This window comes from Lampetra fluviatilis, chromosome 33 (assembly GCF_964198595.1).
Source record: "Lampetra fluviatilis chromosome 33, kcLamFluv1.1, whole genome shotgun sequence".
Taxonomy (NCBI): domain Eukaryota; kingdom Metazoa; phylum Chordata; class Hyperoartia; order Petromyzontiformes; family Petromyzontidae; genus Lampetra; species Lampetra fluviatilis.
In genome coordinates, this window is record NC_136307.1 from 750098 (window position 1) to 771217 (window position 21120).

The window sequence follows — 21120 nt, forward strand, 5'->3', positions numbered from 1 at the left end:
TTGCAACCATCACTTTTCTGCATGCGTGAACGATCCCCAGCTGTATTGTGCGCGCGTTCACGTGATGAGGCGGCTTGCTCACACGGCGAGCCAGGCTGCAGTTCCGATTAGCACGGTTGGCTACGTGCGTTGCGAAATAATTTCAACGTTCATAAATTGCATGGATGTTTTGCCTCGTGTGTGCAGTGTAGATTTACTGGTTCTCTTACAGCCTTCCACAATATTAACGTCTTATGACAACAACGCTGCTGTTGTCAGGCTTGGATGCGGGGGGTGCGATGAGCACATCTGTTTCCCCGTTTAGGCGCGCATTTTTTCTCTCTCTATTCGACCAAAAAAGTGTGCGGGGCCACGGATAATGAAACAGCTTTCCCGCCACCACCACTGGTTCGCTCGTGTTATCCGTGTGGAGGTGCGGCTTGCTCGGAAGAACGGCGCGCTTCTGGGAGACTACTTCCCGGTGACTCGCTTGGCAAAGGCTTCCATAATACGATAACCGGATTAATTTTCTGGAATTTCCGGGTCACTTTCTCTCTTCCGTGCAACGGCTCAGCCGGTTGTAAGAAGATGCCGTTACTTCTGGGTCACTCCGGTGGGATGAGTGCGGCATTTCTGGGAGACCACGTTTCGGTGACGAATCCGTCCGCGCCGGTGCTTGGATAAGAGGAGCGATGCAGCGCGCAGATAATGGGAAGGTGTGCATAGTTTGAGGTGTGTAGATGATAGGAAGCTTGTAACATGGATTTTCTGGGGTTAATCTCTGATGTTATTTACGATGGAAAGTTGTGCATGTATACATAGTGACATGTCCACCGAGTGAAAATCGAAACTGAATTTTTCGCGTTATTTCTCGTTCCTCTTTCAATTTAGAGTCGTGTAACTAAAGTGCTTGGCACTAACGAAACACAGCCGTCACACGCGCAAACACACGTGGAAGCATTCGACAGTACCACGCAATGTTTTTTTATAGGGCGTGGGAACAGCTAAGTATTACAGAGACTCGTGTGTGTGTGTGACCTAGCACCATTGAATCAGCTGTCAGGACAGTCTTAACTTTTTGAATTATGCGTGAACATTACCAAAAATCTAATTATATTCCACTACGTTAACAGTGTTGTCGCCCCAAGTACAGTTCCCAGCCGCGGATAACATCGGTGGCAGGTGATACGCGAGCGATGACAACCTTAGACATCCACATCCAAGCAACACCCTCAAGGAAAACTCGCCGGCTGACTTGAGTGCCGCGTGTGCTGTGCGTTAGGCCGGGAGTCCCGGCGTGGAGCTCACGCTGGAGGAGCTGCAGGAGATGGCAACGAGGCAGCAGCAGCAGATCGAGGCTCAGCAGCAGTTGTTGGTCGCCAAGGTAGGAGCGCGGCTCGTCGTGAAGCGGTTGTTGTTCGTCGTGTATCGGAGTTCCAGCCGGGAGAGCTTTGAACCTCTGTCGTTGTTACGTCGCCTTCTGCTCGGCACGTGACGCACCAGGAAATGGCTCTGTTCAGGCGCCGACCGGAACCCCCTTCTACCCCTTCTTTTATTCTCCTCGCCGTCATTTCTGGAACTTTCCATGACTCTCAACCAATCCCATTTCACTTTTTATTCTTAAGTGTGTGGTGTCGGTGTTGAGCCGTGTTGTATGATTGGCACGAGAGGGTTACCACCCCTGCCCCCCTCCTGCCATGGCGTTGGCGTAACATCTCTTACGGCAAGATCTCACCTGCTCTTCTTCAGCGCACGGGGAGCGGTGGCACGGGGGTCGGTGCACCGAGTTTAGAACCCCGAGCTAGATTCACGGTCACGGCTAACAACGGTGGCGAGTGATATCTGTACCTGTCCTGCGTGCCCTCCCTTCACCACCCGCACACTGACTAGAGAGGTGAAGTATGGTCAGACCACCCGCGTGAGCGGAATGCCGCCGGCCCGACCTTCAGCCGGCTTATGGATTCACAAAGGCGCGTGAATAATTTCTTTAGCATGTCACCCTCTGTGCTAGGTCACGTTGGTACAGTTATTGGCACCGGGGTGTGGAGTCTTACCATCCCGGGCTCCTCGTGTTCACGCTGCTACAATAACATTGCCCAGAAACTGCACGTCGCAGCGCGTTTCTTCAGCACGCCGTGTCGCCTCTAATCCGCGTTTTCGTGTCCTTTGCCGCAGGAACAGAGGCTGCTGTACCTGAAGCAACAAGAAGCGAGACAGAAGCAGCAGCAGCAGCAGCACTCGGCGGGGGGCACGGGCGTTGACGGCGAGAAGCTGCGAGCCCTGCGGGAGAAGATCGAGAGCCAGGAAGCGAAACTCCGCAAGATCCGAGCGGCTAAGGGCCAGGCGGACAACGCGCGTCACACCAACAAGAACCTCGGTAATTTGTTAATAATTTGTTATTCTTTCGACTAAAGCTTTGGTTAATTTATATTACAAACTTGAAATATAATTATCATATCATTGTGTAAATGGGTAGTTACAGCCGGCAGGGATTGATGACGCGCTGGCCGTGAGTTTACCGCGTTTGGTTAAATCGTGATTATAAAAAAAATCTACCTCTCTTTTTTTTTTCATCGTCAACATTGTAGAAATACCTCCAACTTCTCGAGCCCTGTTCATAAACTGTGCATACTAAGTTCTAAAGCCAGCTGAATCGGTTACCTGGTTTCAACCACTTGTGAACGCCCACCACTGGCAATCGGGATGTGACCCTGGCTGGGTTCAATCGGAAGACAAAGGCGGCTCGTTGTGCTCAACGCCACCGCCGCCCCCCCCCTTTTCGCGCCGTCGGCACTTCCTCCAACCGTCTCTTGAGGCCACGCGGGGGAATTCTTGTCTCCGCTTCGGCGTTGCGCAGCGGCGGAGATGGAGCAAGTGAACGCGCTGTTCTTAGAGAAGCAGCAGGAGCTGGCCGTGGCGAGCCACAAGGTGGAGAAGCTGACGCGTCAGCTCGACGAACTGCGCGCTTCCTCCGGCAAGGCGGCGGGGAACCCCCAGGCCGGCGGCACGGCGGGAGGGTTCCAGGGCGCGGCCGCGGTGGGCCAGGCCGGCCACGTGCCCTCGCCGGCCGCCGTGGAGCTGGAGAGGCTGTCCAGAGAGCTGCAGGTGAGGAGACTCCCACGCGTAGGCTCCTGCGCCGGGTACTACTTCTAGGCCTCGTTAAATCGACGAACGCAACCTCGTGAGCCGGTGTCAAGAAACTGTTTGTGCCTTTACCGGAGCTTGAGCGTGAGTCGCACATTAAAGGGATTGATCGAGTGCACAAACGCATCGCCCGCAGTTGCCGTTTTGAGCCAGAAAAAAAACACCGTCACGTACGTGAGATCGTTATTTGGAGCCACGCATGTTGATGTTTCGGTTTAAACGCGTCGGTCTGCACTTGGTGCTTGTAAGAGTACACCGCTGGGGGGTGGCACTGTGTTGTGCGTGAGCCGTTGCCAACCCCAGTGATTAAAAGAGTATTTTTTTAACTTTATGTCAGATGCTGGCTCTCTTTGTGTTTGTGCTGATCGGAGATGGGGATGAATGCCAATTACACTCGTACAGTTAGCGGACTAAGAGTTTGCAGTATAAACCTTTGTTCAGATGTCGACGCACGTAGCGCCGTTTCTATGGGGAGTGTCACATTTGGGTGTGCGGGGAGCAGAGGTGCAGTACTTGACACATTGCGCTACAAACGTAGTTCTATTCCCAGTCGCAGATAATACCATTGACACGCTACATCAGACTCGGCCTTCAACAAGTACCTTGTGCAGTGTATAAGATCAGCACTGGGAAGACAAAGGCGGCCAACGTGGTGTTGGTAACACCATCCTCTTGTGTGTCATGCAGGTCCTCACTAACAGCACTTTCCCCAACAGTGTTAACAGGCTATCGGGGGCTCCTTGTTTTTTGTCGACGATTGAACGTAACCGTTGGCCGTGCAGATGAGAAACAAACTGAACCAGGAGCAGAACTCGCGCCTGCAGCAGCAGAAGGACCTGCTCAACAAGCGCAACCAGGAGGTGGTCATGATGGACAGGCGCATCAGCGAGCTGCGCGAGCGTCTGCGGTCGAAGAAAGCGGCGGCGCAGCAAAAGGAAAACATTCCCGTAAGACGCCCGCAGGCACCGCGCGGCCTCCAGCGGGGACGGCGCTGCCCACCATCGACCCGCCGCGTTGCGCTCGTGGACACCGCCATGGGGTCGCGGTGTGCGCGCAGGACTTGCCGCGTACGCATCGAGAGCGCTCCGACGGCCGTGGATTTCTTGAACATTAATTTTACAAGCGATTTTCACGGAGGAATACCGGCGCTCCGTTCGTTTGCCAGACAACTGACGCCCGCGTCGCTCTGACGTTTCCTCTGCACAGGTGAACGTCGGAGACACGATTCAGCCGAGACACGCGAGCGCCACCGGTGGCAGGGTGGCGGCCGTGGGCCCCATCGTACAGTCGCAGGCGGCCGCGGCCGCAGCGCAGCACCGGGGCCCCGCCGTGCCCGCAAAACCCAACGGCGCCATGAAGAGCACAGCCCCGCACGGTGGTTGCGGCACCCCCGTGGACGGGCCGGTCAAGCCGAGCTCCTTGCTCGTTGAGACGAGCTCCCCTCTGAGACACGCCGCTGCTGCTGCTGGTCCAGACGTCAGCTCACCCCAGGGTACAGCCATGGCCCAGGCAATCAACGGTAAGTGCGTGAGCCTCTTGGGTTTGCTGCAATAATTCTGGTCTGGGTTGGTGTTGCTTTTTTCCCGGGAACGGTTGTTAGCAGGCACGTAACGGTTTTAGCACGGTTGGCTACCTACGGTGCGAAAGAAGTTCAACACGCGTACATACAACGGTTAATATATCAACGCCGATGTATTGTAGTGAACCATGATGGAACAAATGAGAAATAATAGAAATGAGAGGGTCAACAGGAGACAAACTCGGAGTGACTTTTTCACTGAAGTTGCAACAAACTTGACTTGTGATCAGTCATTGAATCGTGGGGGGGGATTATTGTAGCATGCCTAGCATGCTTATTTCATTGTTTTATGCAAGTACAGCAGTTTATAGTTTTTGAGAGATGTGCATATGTAAATTGTGAGTGGTGGTACAATGGTTAGCAGACTGAGCTATGAATTCGGTGACCTGAGTTCGATTCCCAGCAACTCTCATTGACGAGTGCGGTGAAGTATGTTCAGACGTTAGGGGATTTTTAAGACTGAACTATGAATATTCTACATGAGGTCAAGTGGTTACGCACACTTTGCTGTTGGGATTTCTTTAGTTTTGTGGCAAATAAGAAACACATACATTTTCCCCCAACTATTATTGAGAACCAAGCATAAACGCCAAGTATTGTCCGATTTCCTTAAGCAGGGTTGCACGACAAGTAAAATATTGTTTCCTTATTCTGGTGAAATTCTTTGCCTTCTAATAAAGTGTGTGCTAATAAAGTGTGTGCTAATAAAGTGCTATATGTTGCTGTAGGTAATACAGCAGCCTCTGAAAAGAAAGATGTTACTGAGCAGGTAAACACCAATCACACACTGGTCACACACCGTGTACACGCCATGTACACACCATTAACACACCATTAACACACCGTGCAAGCACCATCACACTCCATGTACACATCGATTACTCTCGGTACTTACACCGCAACGTTTGAGTTTCTGCTCAAACAGGCATGGGGCAGTGCTCATCTCCTCTCCACAGCGCTGGAAATTCCACATTCCTCTATCAGGAGCACGTTTATCCACGGGACAATACCACTTATCGCTTTACGCAAAGCGGTCGCTATTTTATCTTTTGAGAGAGGAGGGGCTGGGACACAGGACGAGACGCATGGGGGGGGGGGGGGTCGCGTGCCTGCCGGGGTGAGAAGAGATGCGGGACACAGAATGAGGTGGCTTGTGGAAGGGCATGGATACATTGTTAAAGTGATGATTGGCAGTGAGAGGGTGTGTAACAGAGATGGAGATAGTGGAGACCAGTGAAACATCAGAACACACTGTTTTGTCCGATGTCTGCGCTTGGGGTTGTTCTTCTAACCAAGGTTAAAGAAAAGGGAGTTTTTTTTCATGAAGAATTTTGTCTCTGCAGCCGACCGTCAACGGAAGAACAAATCCCATCTCGCCCGATTCCGACAATCCCAAGATGCCTTCCTGTCAGTACTCCGGCAAACAGACGCTGGACAGCCCTTGCGCGACCGCGGGCCCTGGCAGCGACGGGATGGACGCAGACTGGCGGGGGGGGGACGGAGCTCGCCTGCGGGAGAGCACCGGGGCCGCCGGCGCTGCCGCGGGCAGGCAGCGGTCAACGGTGGGGACTCAGGCGAAGGGTGGAGCGCCCCCGCCCCCACCGCAGCGCACCTCGCACCACATCCAGCAGCGGATCTCTGTGCCGCCCACGGTCGACGAGCTGCCCATGTCGCCCCTGTCGCCCCTGTCGCCGCTGTCCGTGCACTCGAACCCGTCGTCCCCCGTTGGGGCGGACTCGCTGCTCTTGCACCACCACTGCCCGCAGTCCGCGGCCGTCAGGCCCTTCGTGTCGATGTCTGGCCAAGGGCAGTCCCACAAGCCCCAGTCCCCTCGCAAGGCTCCCACCTCGCAGACGGTCAGCTCCATCTACTCCATGTACACCCAGCAGGCGGCGCCGCCGCCTCGCAACTTCCAGCAGGCGGTGCTCGACGCGCTCAGCCTGCGGCGTGGGCCCGGCCCCCGGTCCTCCGGCACCACCGGGAACGGTGAGCCGACGCGTGTGATGGGCTGCCTCTTTTTTCCACTGCACGAGCGAGTCGTGTCAGGGCCGTGCGGGACCAGCGTGGCATTTTTATTTTTTTCATTGCAGAAGCCAAAACCGTGCCGCCGACGTCACGCGCGGCGAATGAGTCGAGGCGCACATGGATGGCGCGGCGATACCGTGGCCTCTCTCTGCTGACCGATGTCGCTCGCTACGAACGCGTCATTAGGCTCGCTCCTGGCCCTGCATGGCCCCAAGCCAGATTTTTTACAACTACTTTTTTTGATGTCGCATCTGTGCTATTCCCACAAAGAGTGGTGTCTTGAGATGTTGGGTGACTACAGAGAGTAGTGAGATGCTGTGTAGGCCTTCTTGCGTACCACAGCCCGGCAATTGAAACATTTAGTGAAAAGTCTAATCTGCGAGGCAGATTCTGTCGAATCGTGCCTATTGACAGCGCATAATGTGCGCTAACCTATCCCTGTGATGTCGGTGCACTTCTCATTAGCACATTTGGCTACGTATGGTGCGAAAGAAGTTCAACATACATACATTGTGAGGCCAGCTTATCGTGATTTTTCTTTCTGTCTCGGTATGGCAAATAGCCAGTGGAAAACCACGCTCGTTTAGTTTTTTTGTTAATGATTTTATCGTGAATTTCAGGTTACAGCAGACTTCCCCCGTCGAACTCCGGCAGCTCCTACGGTTGCCATCAAGGCACGGAGAGGTCAGACGGAGAGGCGACGGCCGCCTTGGCAGGGGTCTCCCCGGCAGCGCGGCCGCTCAGCCCCACCAAGCTGCTGCCCTTCAACGCCCTGCCCACGTCGGCGCGCTACCAGAGCGAGGCCGACCTGGAAGCGCTGCGGCGGAAGCTGGCCAACGCGCCGCGGCCGCTCAAGAAGCGCAGCTCCATCACCGACTGCGACGACGGCCCCGCCGGCAGCGGCGGCCCCGGCGCCGTCCAGAAAATCCTCTACCAGCGCTACAACCCGCTGGCGGCCACCGACGTCACGGCGTCCGCACCGCCCGCCCACGGCTCGGCGGCCGGCGCCGGCGTCGCCGCCGCGCCCTTCTACAAGCCCAGGTGGCCCCCGGCGTACGCGCCCAATGGCTCGCACGGCCCGGCCCACGCCGCGGGGACGGGCCACGCGGGAGATGCGCGCTTGCCGGGCCGCTTTGGGGACGAGGCTGCGAACGGAAATTTCGAGAGGGCCGGTGCCAAGGCGGACTCGAACTCGGCGCTGGCCAGAGAAGAGGCCGCCCTGCCTTCGCCAAATTCCGTCGCCGAAGACGACCAGAACAACAACGTGATGGTGTCGGCGATGCACCAAGTGGGGGGATTGTTCGTAGGGAACGTGGCGGACGACGATTTTCCCATGTCGCCGCCACCACCCTACCCTTCCTTGGCGGAGCAGGAGAGGGTGCCCACCATCATTAGCTCCACAGCTCTTCTGCCACCGGTGAGTCTTTGAGCAAGGAGACGTTGCTGTTTAGTTATCCTCCGCCCTGTCCTCTCGTGCTGTCTTAGCTCAAGGGTGCTGATGGCCACCCAATCCCCCGGTGTGCCACATTCATGCCACATTAATCCAAAATTGATGCGCACGCTTAATAAAGACAACTTTATCGTACCATCAGTCATTATCGTAAGTGGTGTTTTTAAAACGCATTCATGACATAATTAGCATGGTATGGCTTTAACGTGAGCTCTCATTTATGGCTTACGTATGACGTGGCTTTATGGGTTGCTGGGAGCGGTTAATTGGAGGCGTGGTGCAGTTGTGTGTGGCGGTGTTGTTGGCCGTGTACTCCGAGTGCCCGGGGGTGGCGACGGTGACCTTCTCTGTCCCTGCCACAGGGCAAGCGCACGAACCTGAAGAAGAACGGCTCGGAGCGGATCGGCCACGGCATGCGCGTCAAGTTTGACCCGTTGGCCATCCTGCTGGACGCGGCGCTGGAGGGAGACTACGAACTGGTGCAGCGCGTCCTGTGCGAGGTAGGGATGTCGTTCCGACCCTCATCCATCTGAAAAAGAAAATATTCAATCAAACGATCGAGCTTCATGCGAAATTTCAGAAGATCCGGGGGAAAATTGGATTTCGAATCGATCAGAAGATGTGAAGTCGCATCTGCGCTATTCCCGTATAGAGTGGTGTCTTGTGACGTTGGTTGACTACGGGGAGTAGTGAGATGCTGTGCAGGCCTTGTTGCGTACCACAGCCCGGCAGTTAAAAAATGTTGTGGAAAGTCGAATTTGTGAGGCAGATTCTGTCGACGCGTGCCCATTGACTGAGCATCAAGATGTACGCTAACTTATCCCTGCGATGTCGGTGCACTTCTGATTTGCACTCTTGGCTACTTACGGTACGAAAGAAGTTGAACATACATACAGCCTGCGTGTTCCGGTTAAACCCCTCGGGCATGGGAGGTGCATTTGTGTTGTTCGTTTTCGAGCCTTTTCTCGTGTTGTGATTCACTTATTGCCATGGCTTTAGCGGGGCGGAGGGGGCTTTCAGATCTTCTCTCCCACGGTGAACAAATTCTTATTTGGGGACAAGAGTTGCGTTTTTCCTGGACCCCGATTAGCCATTGGGAGCCATCCCGTGCGATAACGAAGTCCGCTGCTCCAACTGAAAGCGCCCCCCCCCCCCCCTCGCGATTGTTCCTGTTTGCGAGCGAAGGTGCGCGACGCGAGCCAGCCCAACGACGAGGGCATCACGGCGCTGCACAACGCTGTGTGCGCCGGCCACATGGAGATCGTGCGCCTGCTCGTGCACACCGCGGTGAACGTGAACGCCGCCGACAGCGACGGGTGGTGAGTCGCATGGTCTGCGCGCTGCTGCTGCTGTTGCGGTTGCTGCTGCTGCCGCTGTTGCTGCCGCTGTTGCTGCTGCTGTTGCTGTTGCCGCTGTTGCTGCTGCTGCTGTTGCTGCCGCTGCTGCTGCCGCTGCTGTTGCTGCTGCTGCTGCCGCTGCTGCCGCTGTTGCTGCTGCCGCTGTTGCTGCTGCTGCCGCTGTTGCTGCTGCTGCCGCTGTTGCTGCTGCTACCGCTGCTGCTGCTGCTGCCGCTGTTGCTGCTGCTGCCGCTGTTGCTGCTGCTACCGCTGCTGCTGCTGCTGCCGCTGTTGCTGCTGCTGCCGCTGTTGCTGCCGCTGTTGCTGCCGCTGTTGCTGCCGCTGCTGCTGCCGCTGCTGCCGCTGCTGCTACCGCTGCTGCTGCTGCTACCGCTGCTGCTACCGCTGCTGCCGCTGCTGCCGCTGTTGCTGCTGTTGCTGCCGCTGTTGCTGCTGCTACCGCTGCCGCTACCGCTGCCGCTGCTGCCGCTGCCGCTGCTGCCGCTGCCGCTGCTGTTGCTGCTGCTGCCGCTGCTGCTGCTGCCGCTGTTGCTGCCGCTGTTGCTGCCGCTGCTGCTACCGCTACCGCTGCTGCCGTTGCTGCTGCTGCTGCCGCCGCCGCTGTTGGTGCTGCCGCTGCTGCCGCCGCTGCTGCCGCTGTTGTTGTTGCTGCTGCTGCCGCTGTTGCTGTTACTGCTGCTGCTGCTGCCGCTGTTGCTGCTGCTGCCGCTGTTGCTGCTGCTAACGCTGCTACTGCTGCCACCGCTGCTGCTACCACTGCATGTGCTCACCAGACTCGGGACGTGGCGAGAACGTGTCGGGGCAGTGGCGTAGTTTACCGGTATTTCATTCGTAGTTTCAGTGTCTACTGGAGGAGTACTACCCTTTTAGAAATAAGATTCGCCAGCCACACTATGTTATTACACTCCAGCGCTACAACACCACTCCTGATAGTGACTTTAAAGTATTTTTTTTTCTCATTCACCAAGTCTCCAGCTCACGTCAACACAACGACATGAGAGCTTTCCTTTTAGGCTAAGAGAATTAGAAAAAAAATATTTGATGGCCATGCAACAAACATTCTTTGCAGGCCATGTAAGCGGTGTGTCATGTGGATTAGGAGGCTTGCTGAAGTGCCCTTTCATCAAGTAGTTTTGCGCTGTCATCTTTTTCTCGGCCATTCTCTCACCTGCCGCAAGAATCATGATTGGAAATGTCTTCCTTCCCTTGGCGTGATGCCAGCAGCATAATCGGACGGTTATTGGGGAAAGGATAATAGATTAGAAGAGAGCGTGTAAGGGAGGCAGCCTGCCAAATCTGGACACCCCATTTCAGACCTCCCTGTCATTCAACAAGATTTCTCCAAGTATTCAATCCTCGGCCCCGTGTTCTTTTCATTATAGATAAATGACAGTGGTTCGCCATCCTTGTAGTTTCATTATACAATTGACATTTGTCCAAATGTGCCGTGGAATTCAACGAACGTTTCCTTGCAGGCAGTAAAAAAGTGCCAGTGGGAGCACCGATACCCTGGCTCTGTCAGCACGTGCAGTGCATTGTGGGAGCTGCTTTGTGTGCTTGTGAACCGAGCGAGTGGGAGAAGCTGTCATGGTGGCGGTCTGCCTCGTGGGTCACAGCACCTTCGAGGTGGATCGAACCCACGACCTCCTGGTAATACAGGAAGTCGTGGGTTCCTACCCGATCCTGATGCTTGTATATTAGGAATTTGCATGTTCTCCCCGTGGTCGCGTGGATTTTTCTCCGTGTCCTCAAGATTTTCCCTTCACATTTAGGAACGTGTTTAGAGTATTTGTCTGATATACATTTCCACACGATAAGCCTCTTCCTTGAGCTATCATTTGTGACCAAGTTGCTTCTGAAAAGAAAGATGTCTAGCTCAGTGGGCCTTACCTGGTAATATAAAAAATTGTTTCGTTTATAGTTTAAAAGGCAGATTTCACAACGTTTTTGTTACAGATTTTACATTTACTCAATTGATATGATACCCTTCAATGTTTGACATGGCTTGAGTCTCCTCTTTCATGCCACAAAAGTACGTACCACCCAGAGACAAAGATCCCCTGTCTATCAGACTACTGGGGCAAGTGCCGTTAGCGAGCACATATGAAGGCCCGGACAGTGTACGAGGGCGTGATGTGGCCAACGCCACGCCACAGCTGCCTTTGTCTCCCCAGCGGTGATGTTTACACCACCGGTGATTGAAAAGTCCCGGTATATAACCTCATCGTCCTGCCTCCCGCCAGTTTAACACGTAGTGGGCTGTCGCGACCAGTATCATCCATAATACAGGTTTTTTTGGTTAAATCGCGTTAATATAAATGTGTCGTTAAACCCGCCACCATCAAGTCACGCACCACGTGCGTGACGCACTGGCGCGCGATAACTCGGTGACGAGCAGCGTGACGTCGGTCCCTCGCCCCCCCTCCTGTCCACAGGACGCCGCTGCACTGCGCGGCGTCGTGCAACAACGTGCACCTGTGCAAGTTCCTGGTGGAGTCCGGGGCGGCCGTGTTCGCCGTCACCATCAGCGACAGCGAGACGGCGGCGGACAAGTGCGAGGAGATGGAGGAGGGGTACCAGCAGTGCTCGCAGTTCCTCTACGGTAGGGCGGGCCGCGGGCCGCAGCTTTATGTATACGTGTAAATGTGTGTGTGTATACGTGTGAATGTGTGTGTGTGTATACGTGTGAATGTGTGTGTATACGTGTGAATGTGTGTGTGTATACGTGTGAATGTGTGTGTGTGTATACGTGTGAATGTGTGTGTGTATACGTGTGAATGTGTGTGTGTGTATACGTGTGAATGTGTGTGTATATACGTATGTGTCTATGTTTTCTATGTACGTGTGTATGTTGAACTTCTTTTGCACCATACGTAGCCAATCGTGCTAATTGGAGGTGCGGGGGAAGGACAACAAACTAAACACAAAAAATCTGGGGATGTGGGAAGGCTGTGAAACCACTCCACACCTCTGCAGCGCCGCGTCTCCGCCTCTCACTGCATGCATCGCCCACCTCTTCTCTCATCACCCACCTCTCACCCGACTTGTCACCCTCCTCTGGATGCGTCCCACGCCTCACCCCACGCATCTCTGCTCTGCGCCCATCTCCACTCCTCTCGGAGGTGCTCGGTTGAGACCCGGTTGCCATGACGCGCCGCTCGTGAGTGTGGTCCCACGTGCAGTGGGAGCTGTGCGCAGTGAGGGATGCGTCGCTTCACCTAATGCAGGACCACCGGCTCTGACATTTTCCTGTCAAAACGAGCAGAGATCCAGCTGTGTCATAACCACACTTCTCGTGTGCTGTATATCCCAACTAAAATGCGCCCATAAGGGAAATCTATTATTGATGAATTGACGGAGTATACGACGTAGCAAACGCTGCCCTTGTGGGAGTATTCTGAAGAGATGTGAATGCAAAGTATTGACGCATCCCGTGAATCATTTGCAATCTAAATTAGAAGGAAGCCATTTTCCCTACGGTTTGCTTTGAGAGGTTTGAGGTCATGGAGGTCGGCTTATAATGATGTGGACATTTTCCCTCGAATGTGAATGTATTTTTAACGTTGTGGCCATGGACTTGGTGATCCTGCGCACGTTGAACAGTATTCATTTGGACCCAAATCACTTGCCTTTTTATTTAACGTTCTTTCAAAGGTGAAACTTAAATCAAACTAAGGCTACAACTTTTAAAGATGAAATAATTAAAATGTGCCATGTGGATGTGTTCAACATCCACATGGCATATAATTTCCACTTAATTAGAATGCATCTTTAATAATTAATTCTCAGCAACGTGATACGATGCACGTATTGTGAGGTTATAAGAATCAATTTCAACTGAGGGAGCATTTTTTCTTACTTTCTTAAATATTTAGCTCCTTCTAAATAAAACAACCCAAGTGGAGTCAGAAGCTCGCCTCGGAGGAGGGGCAGCTGCAGCACGACGCACGATTTCAACACCACGAGCTCCCCAAAACCCTCGGCACCTCCTGCCTATTTATTCCCCCCTCACCTCCGATGAGCACGGTTGGCTACGTACGGTGCGAAAGAAGTTCTACGTACATACATACACTCGCTCAACCACGCACGCACACACGCATCTTCGGCGATGACGGACATTCGGTGCCCCCACGTGCCGCTGCAGGCGTGCAGGAGAAGCTGGGCCTCATGAACAAGTGCGTGGTGTTTGCGCTGTGGGACTACGAGGCGACGCGGGACGACGAGCTGGCGGTGCGCGAAGGCGACTCGCTGAGCGTGCTGCGCCGGAGCGGCGGCGGCGCCAACGACGACGCCGACAACGACAACGGCGGCCGTGGCGGCGGCGGCGAGGCGGATGACGGTGGCGGCGCGGAGACGGAGTGGTGGTGGGCGCGCCTCGGGGAGCGCGAGGGCTTCGTCCCGCGCAACCTGCTCGGGGTGAGTTTGCGCTCCGCGGTCGCCTTCTCCGTCCCTCGTGCAAGCCGGAGGGGGGCGCCGCTTCGATGCGTTGGCCCGGCAGGTTCACGCCGTGGTGCACGGTTCTTAAAATCTCTCCCGCCGCCTCCGTGCGGCCGCGTGCGGTGGGGGTAGGGTGGTGTAACTCGCGCATCTCCTGAGATGCCTGGCCGGCGTGGAAGAGAAGGGTGCACCCTCTACAGGGCCGCTCCAGAGTGGCCTCTCGTAGCGTGTGCAGCAATTGCAGCGCTGCACCTTTACCTGTTATCAATGGGGCACCCGGGTTGACCAGTCGCGTGCCGTTCTTGTGGTCCCTGACTTTGCCAGTCTCCACCCATCCTCTGTTATCTTGCAGCAATGGAAAGGCATTTCCAAATAAGCCTACCTGGTTATGCTATTGGAAACATGCTAAGATAACAATTAAAACAAATTGTGACTGTCTTTATTGTGTAGAAGCTCTAGACGCTATATTGTATCCTCAAGAAACATCACTTAACTTGTGCATTTGTGAATGATAGCGGTGTTACAACTATAATCGTACGCACATCTTGGCCTTATAAGGCTAAAAACAAGATCGCACGCTCATCGCTACCACCAACACTATACATTCAAGTATGTAAAAATAATTCTAGATTTGAAGCTTTCGTGACTGCAATGATTCATATTCTCAGGTTTTTTCGGTAAAGTCACGTAGGTAAAAACATTAAAATTAATGAAAGTAAAATAAAACAAAACAAAAATAAAATTCACGACGTTTCAGAGGCAACACAAGTCTCCGTCATCAGGTGGGACCGTCACAGCCGAATTAGCTGCATCAAGTGACGTGCTCGGTTAGCTGCATCAAGTGATGCAGCTAATTCGGCTGTGACGGTCCCACCTGATGACGGAGACTTGTGTTGCCTCCGAAACGTCGTGAATTTTATTTTTATTTTGTTTTATTTTACTTTCATTAATTTTAATGTTTTTACCTACGTGACTTTACCGAAAAAACCTGAGAATATGTAAAAATAACAGGCTTACTTTTATTGAAAGTTGCTAACCGTGAAATACACATTCCTTGCTGTTACTCAAATTAAAGTTCCGTGTGTCTCTTCTGAAACGCATTTTTGTTTGTCTGTCTGTCTCAGTTGTATCCTCGGATCAAACCGAAGAGCAGGAGTTTGGCGTGACGGCTCCCGGCCCGGCTGCGCGGTGTTGTGACGCCTGCCCCTGCGGTTTGGTTATTTGGCTGCGTTGCTCTGCAGAGCCAGCGTCATTCTCCTGCAGCAGCAGCAGCTTCAAGTGAAATATTCTCGAGTGTGCGTGTGTCTTTCTAGCAGTGTGCGCCTCGTCAAAGTGGAGTGTATGCTTGTTTAACAACAGTTGCTTGGGCGTTTTTTCACAAACATTGCGGACGTCGATGGCCTGAGTACACGGCCTGAGTACACGTCCCTAAAGCATGGGTTCACCGCTGCATTCCAAACACATTTTGTGTAAGCGACAGCCGACTGTGGAAATCCCCGTAGGTGTTTACTCGCAGGACTCTGCTCTGAGTGCAGGTGACGCCAGCGCACAGGCCGACGTGCTCGGTCACAACCGCGGTGGGCTGCTCCTCCCCACTGGCAGCAGCCAGTGCATTGTGGGGGAAATTCCACATTCCTGTGATGGAGGGGCCAGCTTCCCATAGGACAAGCTCTGTTACAAAGTGGTACTATCTTATAGACCGCGGAGGGGATGATAGGCTGATGACCTAGAACAAGAATTTGTCAAATTAACATCTTTCAAATGATAAGGATGGGAGGCTCGGCTGGTGGTACTGATCCCGCCTGTGCGGGCGGGAGCTACCTAGACCTTGTCACTTTGAACGTGTATGCACGTTTTGTTGAAGGAGACAATGCAGTCACCGAATAAGTGAAAAAAACAGTTTATGTCAGTCCTTGGGATATAGGTCTTCCCACGCCAAGTCAGTTGGAGGGATTATTTAACCATACTTCACCACGGTGGTCAGTGTAGGTTGCTAACGATGTATTCTCATGTTTGGAGGGGTTGCCTTGGGCACGTGACGTTTGTTGTTACTCAAGAGCATGCTCCTCTTTATTGCGGTTCGTCTGCCTGTAGATATGACTGGGTGAATCCTTTCCTCGTTACTTTTATACTGTAGCTGCCAAATAGTTTACCTTGCTTTCTGTAGCGATACACATTGTTGTGTAGATGTAAATTATAGTCAAAAGGTGATGTGCTGAGCTTTTGGTTTTGTAGAATTTTTCCGTTGACAAAATATGAATGTTTAATGAAAAAACACGACCATAGATATCCTGCAATTCACATATGCTGTAATGTACGCCACGGGTTACAAGAGGGGCACGTGGGGAAGGAGTGGAGCTTGACGTGAGGGCTCAGCCCTGCAAGGGTCACGCTGCCGCACCACGCACGCCGGGAGATGCCGTAGCGGAGGAACGGGGCGGAAGGTTGACACGTGTCGTGGTGTTCATTTGCGACGATGCTGCTGTTAGCGCGGCCTGCTCGGCCAGGCCGCCATCGCAGAGCGCGGCGGAGTTCAACAGGCCACAGCGCAGCCCAAACCCAGCCCCCAGTGACTACGTTCTCTGCTGCTTTACTGTTCAGAATCACGGAGAGCCACATGATTGGTCACAGATGTTTAAATGATCGAGAAGGCGAAGTGTCTGTCCGACTGGATTCCTCATTATCATCCGCCGTCAAGCCAACACCGCCACCCCTCAGGGTCCTGCGTTGCCATGGTCCCCGTGGCACCGGCACGCGGACCCAGTTCGAAGAAGGGGACTCGTCTCTTGCTGGGACTTCCTCATCCGTTTCAGAGTGGAGAGGTTGTGTCGAGTTGAGGTGGGGATTCTATTGCAACACGGTGGAGAGGTCTTGTCTCCAGCTCATCTCACTGGGGTGCAGCGCTGTCCCAAGTGCTCCTCGTACCTCTAATCACGTACCACTGCAGCTAGGCGCATTGCGTCGCCGCTACGTAGAATACACTTGTGCCTCGAGGGTTGGATAGAGGACACTATTCCTATATCTGTGTGCTTTCACTTGTACATATAGTAAACCAAGCCTTGCAACGAGCATTAACCTCGGTGATCCCCCGCGTAGCGTGAGAGATGGGTGAAGCATCAGAGGTGTGGCAGTCGGCAAGGGTTGCGTTTGCTTTGTTTCCGAAATGTAACGCGTTGTGATGGCTCGCAATAACAAGTATAATCAAGTTATGGTACTACAGATGTGACAGGCCAGTTTCAATAGAAAGGGGCGGATGAGACAAAGTGCAGACTGTGCGCGTGTGGAATATTAAAGTGTGCATGCTCCAGAGTAATTTAGTCCTCATGGTGTAGCGGCAGTGCGGCAGTGCTGGGCCCTGCCTCTTCTGGCCACCTTTCCAATATCCACCCTCGTGCACGTCACTGCGACTTGCCCCTGGCTGCAGAGTTGCATTTTCAGTTCAATGCAAGTCTCTGGCCAGCTTTAAGACAAACTGTTCATGGCTGTGAGGCCTCCCTTGCACTCCAAACGTTGATATTACATTTAACTGCAAATATAACCGGATTTGTAGAGTTTTTATTACCTTGTACAAGTGTGTGTTGTGCAGCAGCAGCAGCTCTTGCTCTGTACTTTGACCCAGCGTGGTTTTTCAATATTTGAGACATAGCAGGTTCGACAGCATGATTTGAAGTGACGAATAACTACCCTCTTTGTTTAAGATTTAGCGAAGTAAGTCTTCTGTGGATTGTACAGATTTATAAAATCGGACGTTCGCGTCTCCGTTCTCTGTAAGGAGCAAGCGGAGCTCTCGCCATGACAAGTCTGCGTTTGCCCGTGGCGTGGGGCACTGGGATTGGCAGGTCAGTTTGTCTCAACTCGGGCGCAGACTCTAGAAGCGTTCCAGCCCAACGTAAAGTTTCTCTGTCGGGCAATTACTGCGGAAATCACCGAAATAATCTAATTTCTTCAACTACATTACACAGTGGAACAAGCATCGTAAGAATCTCTCTGAAAGGCCAACGTCTTTTTGCACACGCAAACAATTGGGCGACAGACCAGCAGAGGTTACTTCCTTCGTCTCATCGCCACCGTTGACTCCACAGAGCGGTATTCATTTCACCCATCATCCCCAACGGATAAAGCGCGCACGCAGGGCTCTGTTGTACCCGAGGGTTTTTCTCTCGGCCGCACGGCAAGTCGGCGCTTCGGCGAATTGCGACGGCATCCCCTCGCTGGCGAGCGAGAGTCGTACCCACGCTGTTATTGACAATTACTTTTACGGCATGCAGGATGCTGCCATGGGTGCAATGGGCTTGTAATTCAACCTTGAGGGCAGACCTTCATCGAGGGCCTTCGGAGCACTAACCTGGTCTCCGAGATAGACTTGGGACCGGTGATTTTGCAAACAAAAGAGTTGAGCAGCCGCGTCGTGCCCCGACACCAGATCGCTCTGGTGTTTTCATTCCCGGTCTGTGGCTGTCTTTGGGGAGTATAATGCGTAAGTTAATTGTTAGCCGCTTTAACCCTGTGAACACCACGAGAAGAAACTGCAATAATCAAAAACGGTACTATTTAACAGTTTATTTATACACTTAGGCTTTCGCGACCAATATCCATTTTAAAGGTTTTTTGGGTTAGATCGCGTACAAATATATAAATGTGTCGTTAAAAATCTAGCTGTCGCCTGATGAAGCTAATTGTAATTACTGGTGAAACGTCGTAATCAGATTGTAAATGTTGTGGCTTGGCTCTCCAACACACTGGCGTGCTGTACTAGTGACGAATTGGCACGTTCTGTTTACGTGACAACCCTTACTAGTTGGCTGTGTCGGGTGGTGGCGGGTTTAACGACACATTTATACTTTTACGCGATTTCACCCAAAAGAACCTCTTATGGAGGGTATTTATTCGCTGCAGTACATTTCCGTATTACCCAGGTCATCTGGTCATCTGCATAATTCAAAATATATAACGAATGACATCACCATGTTTACTTTTGTCCCGATGTGTTGAGGGATTGTCGAGCACAGCAGTTTCATCCTGCGCAGTAGGCCACTGTCCCCCCCCCCTCCCTTCTCTCTCACATTCTCTCTCTTTCAAATTAATGTTACGGCATTTACCCCTTTGCATCGGCTCCAGGGCGAGATGGAAATCACGCTCCGTGTCTCTTCAGTCGACGAGACATTACCATGCACGTACAAAGACAGCACCATTAAATATTCTTCGCAATGTGCATAGTGAAGGTATATATTATATCTTTTTTTAACGTATAACGGTAATGAGTCTGTTTTGTTGGTGGTCTGAGACGAGTGGGTCAGTTGGTAAAGAAGATTAAAGCAGTGGTCGGTGATGTTTGCTTTGTGAAATGAAAAGGATATGCCAAGTGAATGGAGGCAGGCGATGTGAGTGTTGTGTAGAGCTCCTGATGTGTAACGTTCTAAGGATAGCCATCATTTTAATCAAATCAAGGTAAAAAACACTACACGCTTTTGTAACATTTTCCTTTTTTTACATTAAAATAATAAAACGAGATGTCTGATGTCGATGCATTGATTTGTCATACACGAACCACGGTGTGCCAAATAATGCACTGAATTGGGTGCTGCTGCTGCTGCTGTTGTGTGTGTAGCCCCAACGGAGTGATTTGCAGCTGACTTTCCAGCATTGGGGGATGATTGCGCAATACCAGTGTTCCATTGTTTGGGTGGGGGGGGGGGTTGGGGATTAGCTATGGGGAACACCAGAGAATCCGGAGGAAAGCAGAACAGGGAGAGAATCTACAAGTTCCACACAGAAAGGTTCCAGAGTTTGGAATCGAACCCAGGCACGTCTTGCTGTGAGGCAAGAGTCACCACTGGGGCCACCTTGAGAGCTAATTCAGATACTCGCTAAATCGACAACGAGTCTGAGAGCTCTCAGCTTGTTGTGACCCTCCCTTGCTTCAAGTGGAATTTGTTGACGGTTATTTTCTATTAAAGCTCCCCCATGACTTCCCCTTAGTAGCTGGAGTGTAACTAACCCCACATTTCAAGTCGGGGCATGCACTGAAATTAATTCCTTCGTGGCAAGAGCGTCTGCTAAGACCAGACTCGAGTGGAGAAACCTGAAGGTCTCCGCCCAATCACATTCGTCGACTGTGCACAAATAAAACCATAACTTTGCACATCATTCTGCCCGGTCCAGTTTTTCACGCTGACATTAATATATTTAATTGACGTGCCGCTTACCGCTCTTAACACAGTCTGTGGCGCCTTAACGGGGTAAATAATTCCACGTCAAGTCCTGCCTTCAACCCAGAGCTGGCCCCAAACAGATTGTGAGTTCCCGCTGACAGACAATGCCATGGGACGGGTTTGTTTCTCCTAACACGTCTCTGATGGTGTCACCTGGCGCCCCGAATCTCGCCCCATCTCGTGATCTCGCCGCTTCGTGAACCCGGCGGCGTCCCACGATGTCGCTGCTGCGTCGTGTTTCAGATGCCCCGAGTCCGTTCGCCGCACAGAGACGACGTCGAGACCCGCGGTGGAACTTTATTGAGGCGCTCAGCAGAAGCGTGGCCCTCAGCCCCACACGCCTCGCTCAGCCTCCTCCTCGGCATACCGCGTGGAACTGAGCTGGTAAGACCGTATTCATCACGAGCTTGAGCGAAGCGAGGGTGAGCCATCGGTGGCCAACTGAATCTCTGTCTGGTGTGAGGCAGCATTCTCGACGAATGCGGTGGTCACCTATTTATACGAATATGACAGACACACTCAGACCTCCCCCCACGACGCAGACGCAAGGAGGGGGGGACTCATTCGTAGACAGGTTTTACCAGACCCATGCGTGCGCACTCACGAGTCGCCGTTTGGCCGGGAGGAATGGGCGAGGCGCGATCTTGCCGCAAGCTTGGCAGCCCACCCTGGCTCGGGCAGGGTCCGGGCAAGGGCGCTCCCGTCTAGATCTAAAGCGGCCCAGTCGGGATAGGCGCGCGTGTGCGTCGGGCAACAAAAACAAAGATCCCCCGTGTAGCCTTAACCCACTGTTGGGGCAAGTGATGTTAGCAATGAAGGCTGGAACGGTACACGCGTTGGGTGGGTGGCCAGCACTACGCCCGGCCGCCTTTGTCTCTCCACATTGCACAAGATACTCATTTGGGGCTGAGTCTACCTAGGGGAGGCCCAGAACTG

General features: G+C 53.0%; 1 protein-coding gene across 4 annotated transcripts in view; it reads left to right on the top strand.

Annotated features, from left to right (window-relative positions):
• The window catches only part of LOC144943905 (apoptosis-stimulating of p53 protein 1-like), a 34688-nt gene extending 15198 nt beyond the window's left edge, over nt 1-19490 (top strand). For 2 of the 4 annotated variants that reach the window (XM_078871754.1, XM_078871756.1), the window contains exons 6-19: nt 1262-1363; nt 2155-2356; nt 2837-3084; nt 3906-4070; nt 4330-4642; nt 5431-5471; nt 6046-6688; nt 6793-6913; nt 7355-8144; nt 8540-8677; nt 9363-9496; nt 11971-12137; nt 13680-13951; nt 15097-19490. In XM_078871754.1, coding sequence (XP_078727880.1) covers nt 1262-1363; nt 2155-2356; nt 2837-3084; nt 3906-4070; nt 4330-4642; nt 5431-5471; nt 6046-6688; nt 6793-6913; nt 7355-8144; nt 8540-8677; nt 9363-9496; nt 11971-12137; nt 13680-13951; nt 15097-15138 — 3378 coding nt within the window. In that variant the 3' untranslated portion in view covers nt 15139-19490. Of the gene's footprint in view, nt 1-1261; nt 1364-2154; nt 2357-2836; nt 3085-3905; nt 4071-4329; nt 4643-5430; nt 5472-6045; nt 6689-6792; nt 6914-7347; nt 8145-8539; nt 8678-9362; nt 9497-11970; nt 12138-13679; nt 13952-15096 lie in introns of all 4 variants that reach the window. The other 2 variants (XM_078871757.1, XM_078871758.1) reach the window with 2 other exon arrangements.
• Nucleotides 19491-21120: the final 1630 nt, after the last annotated feature.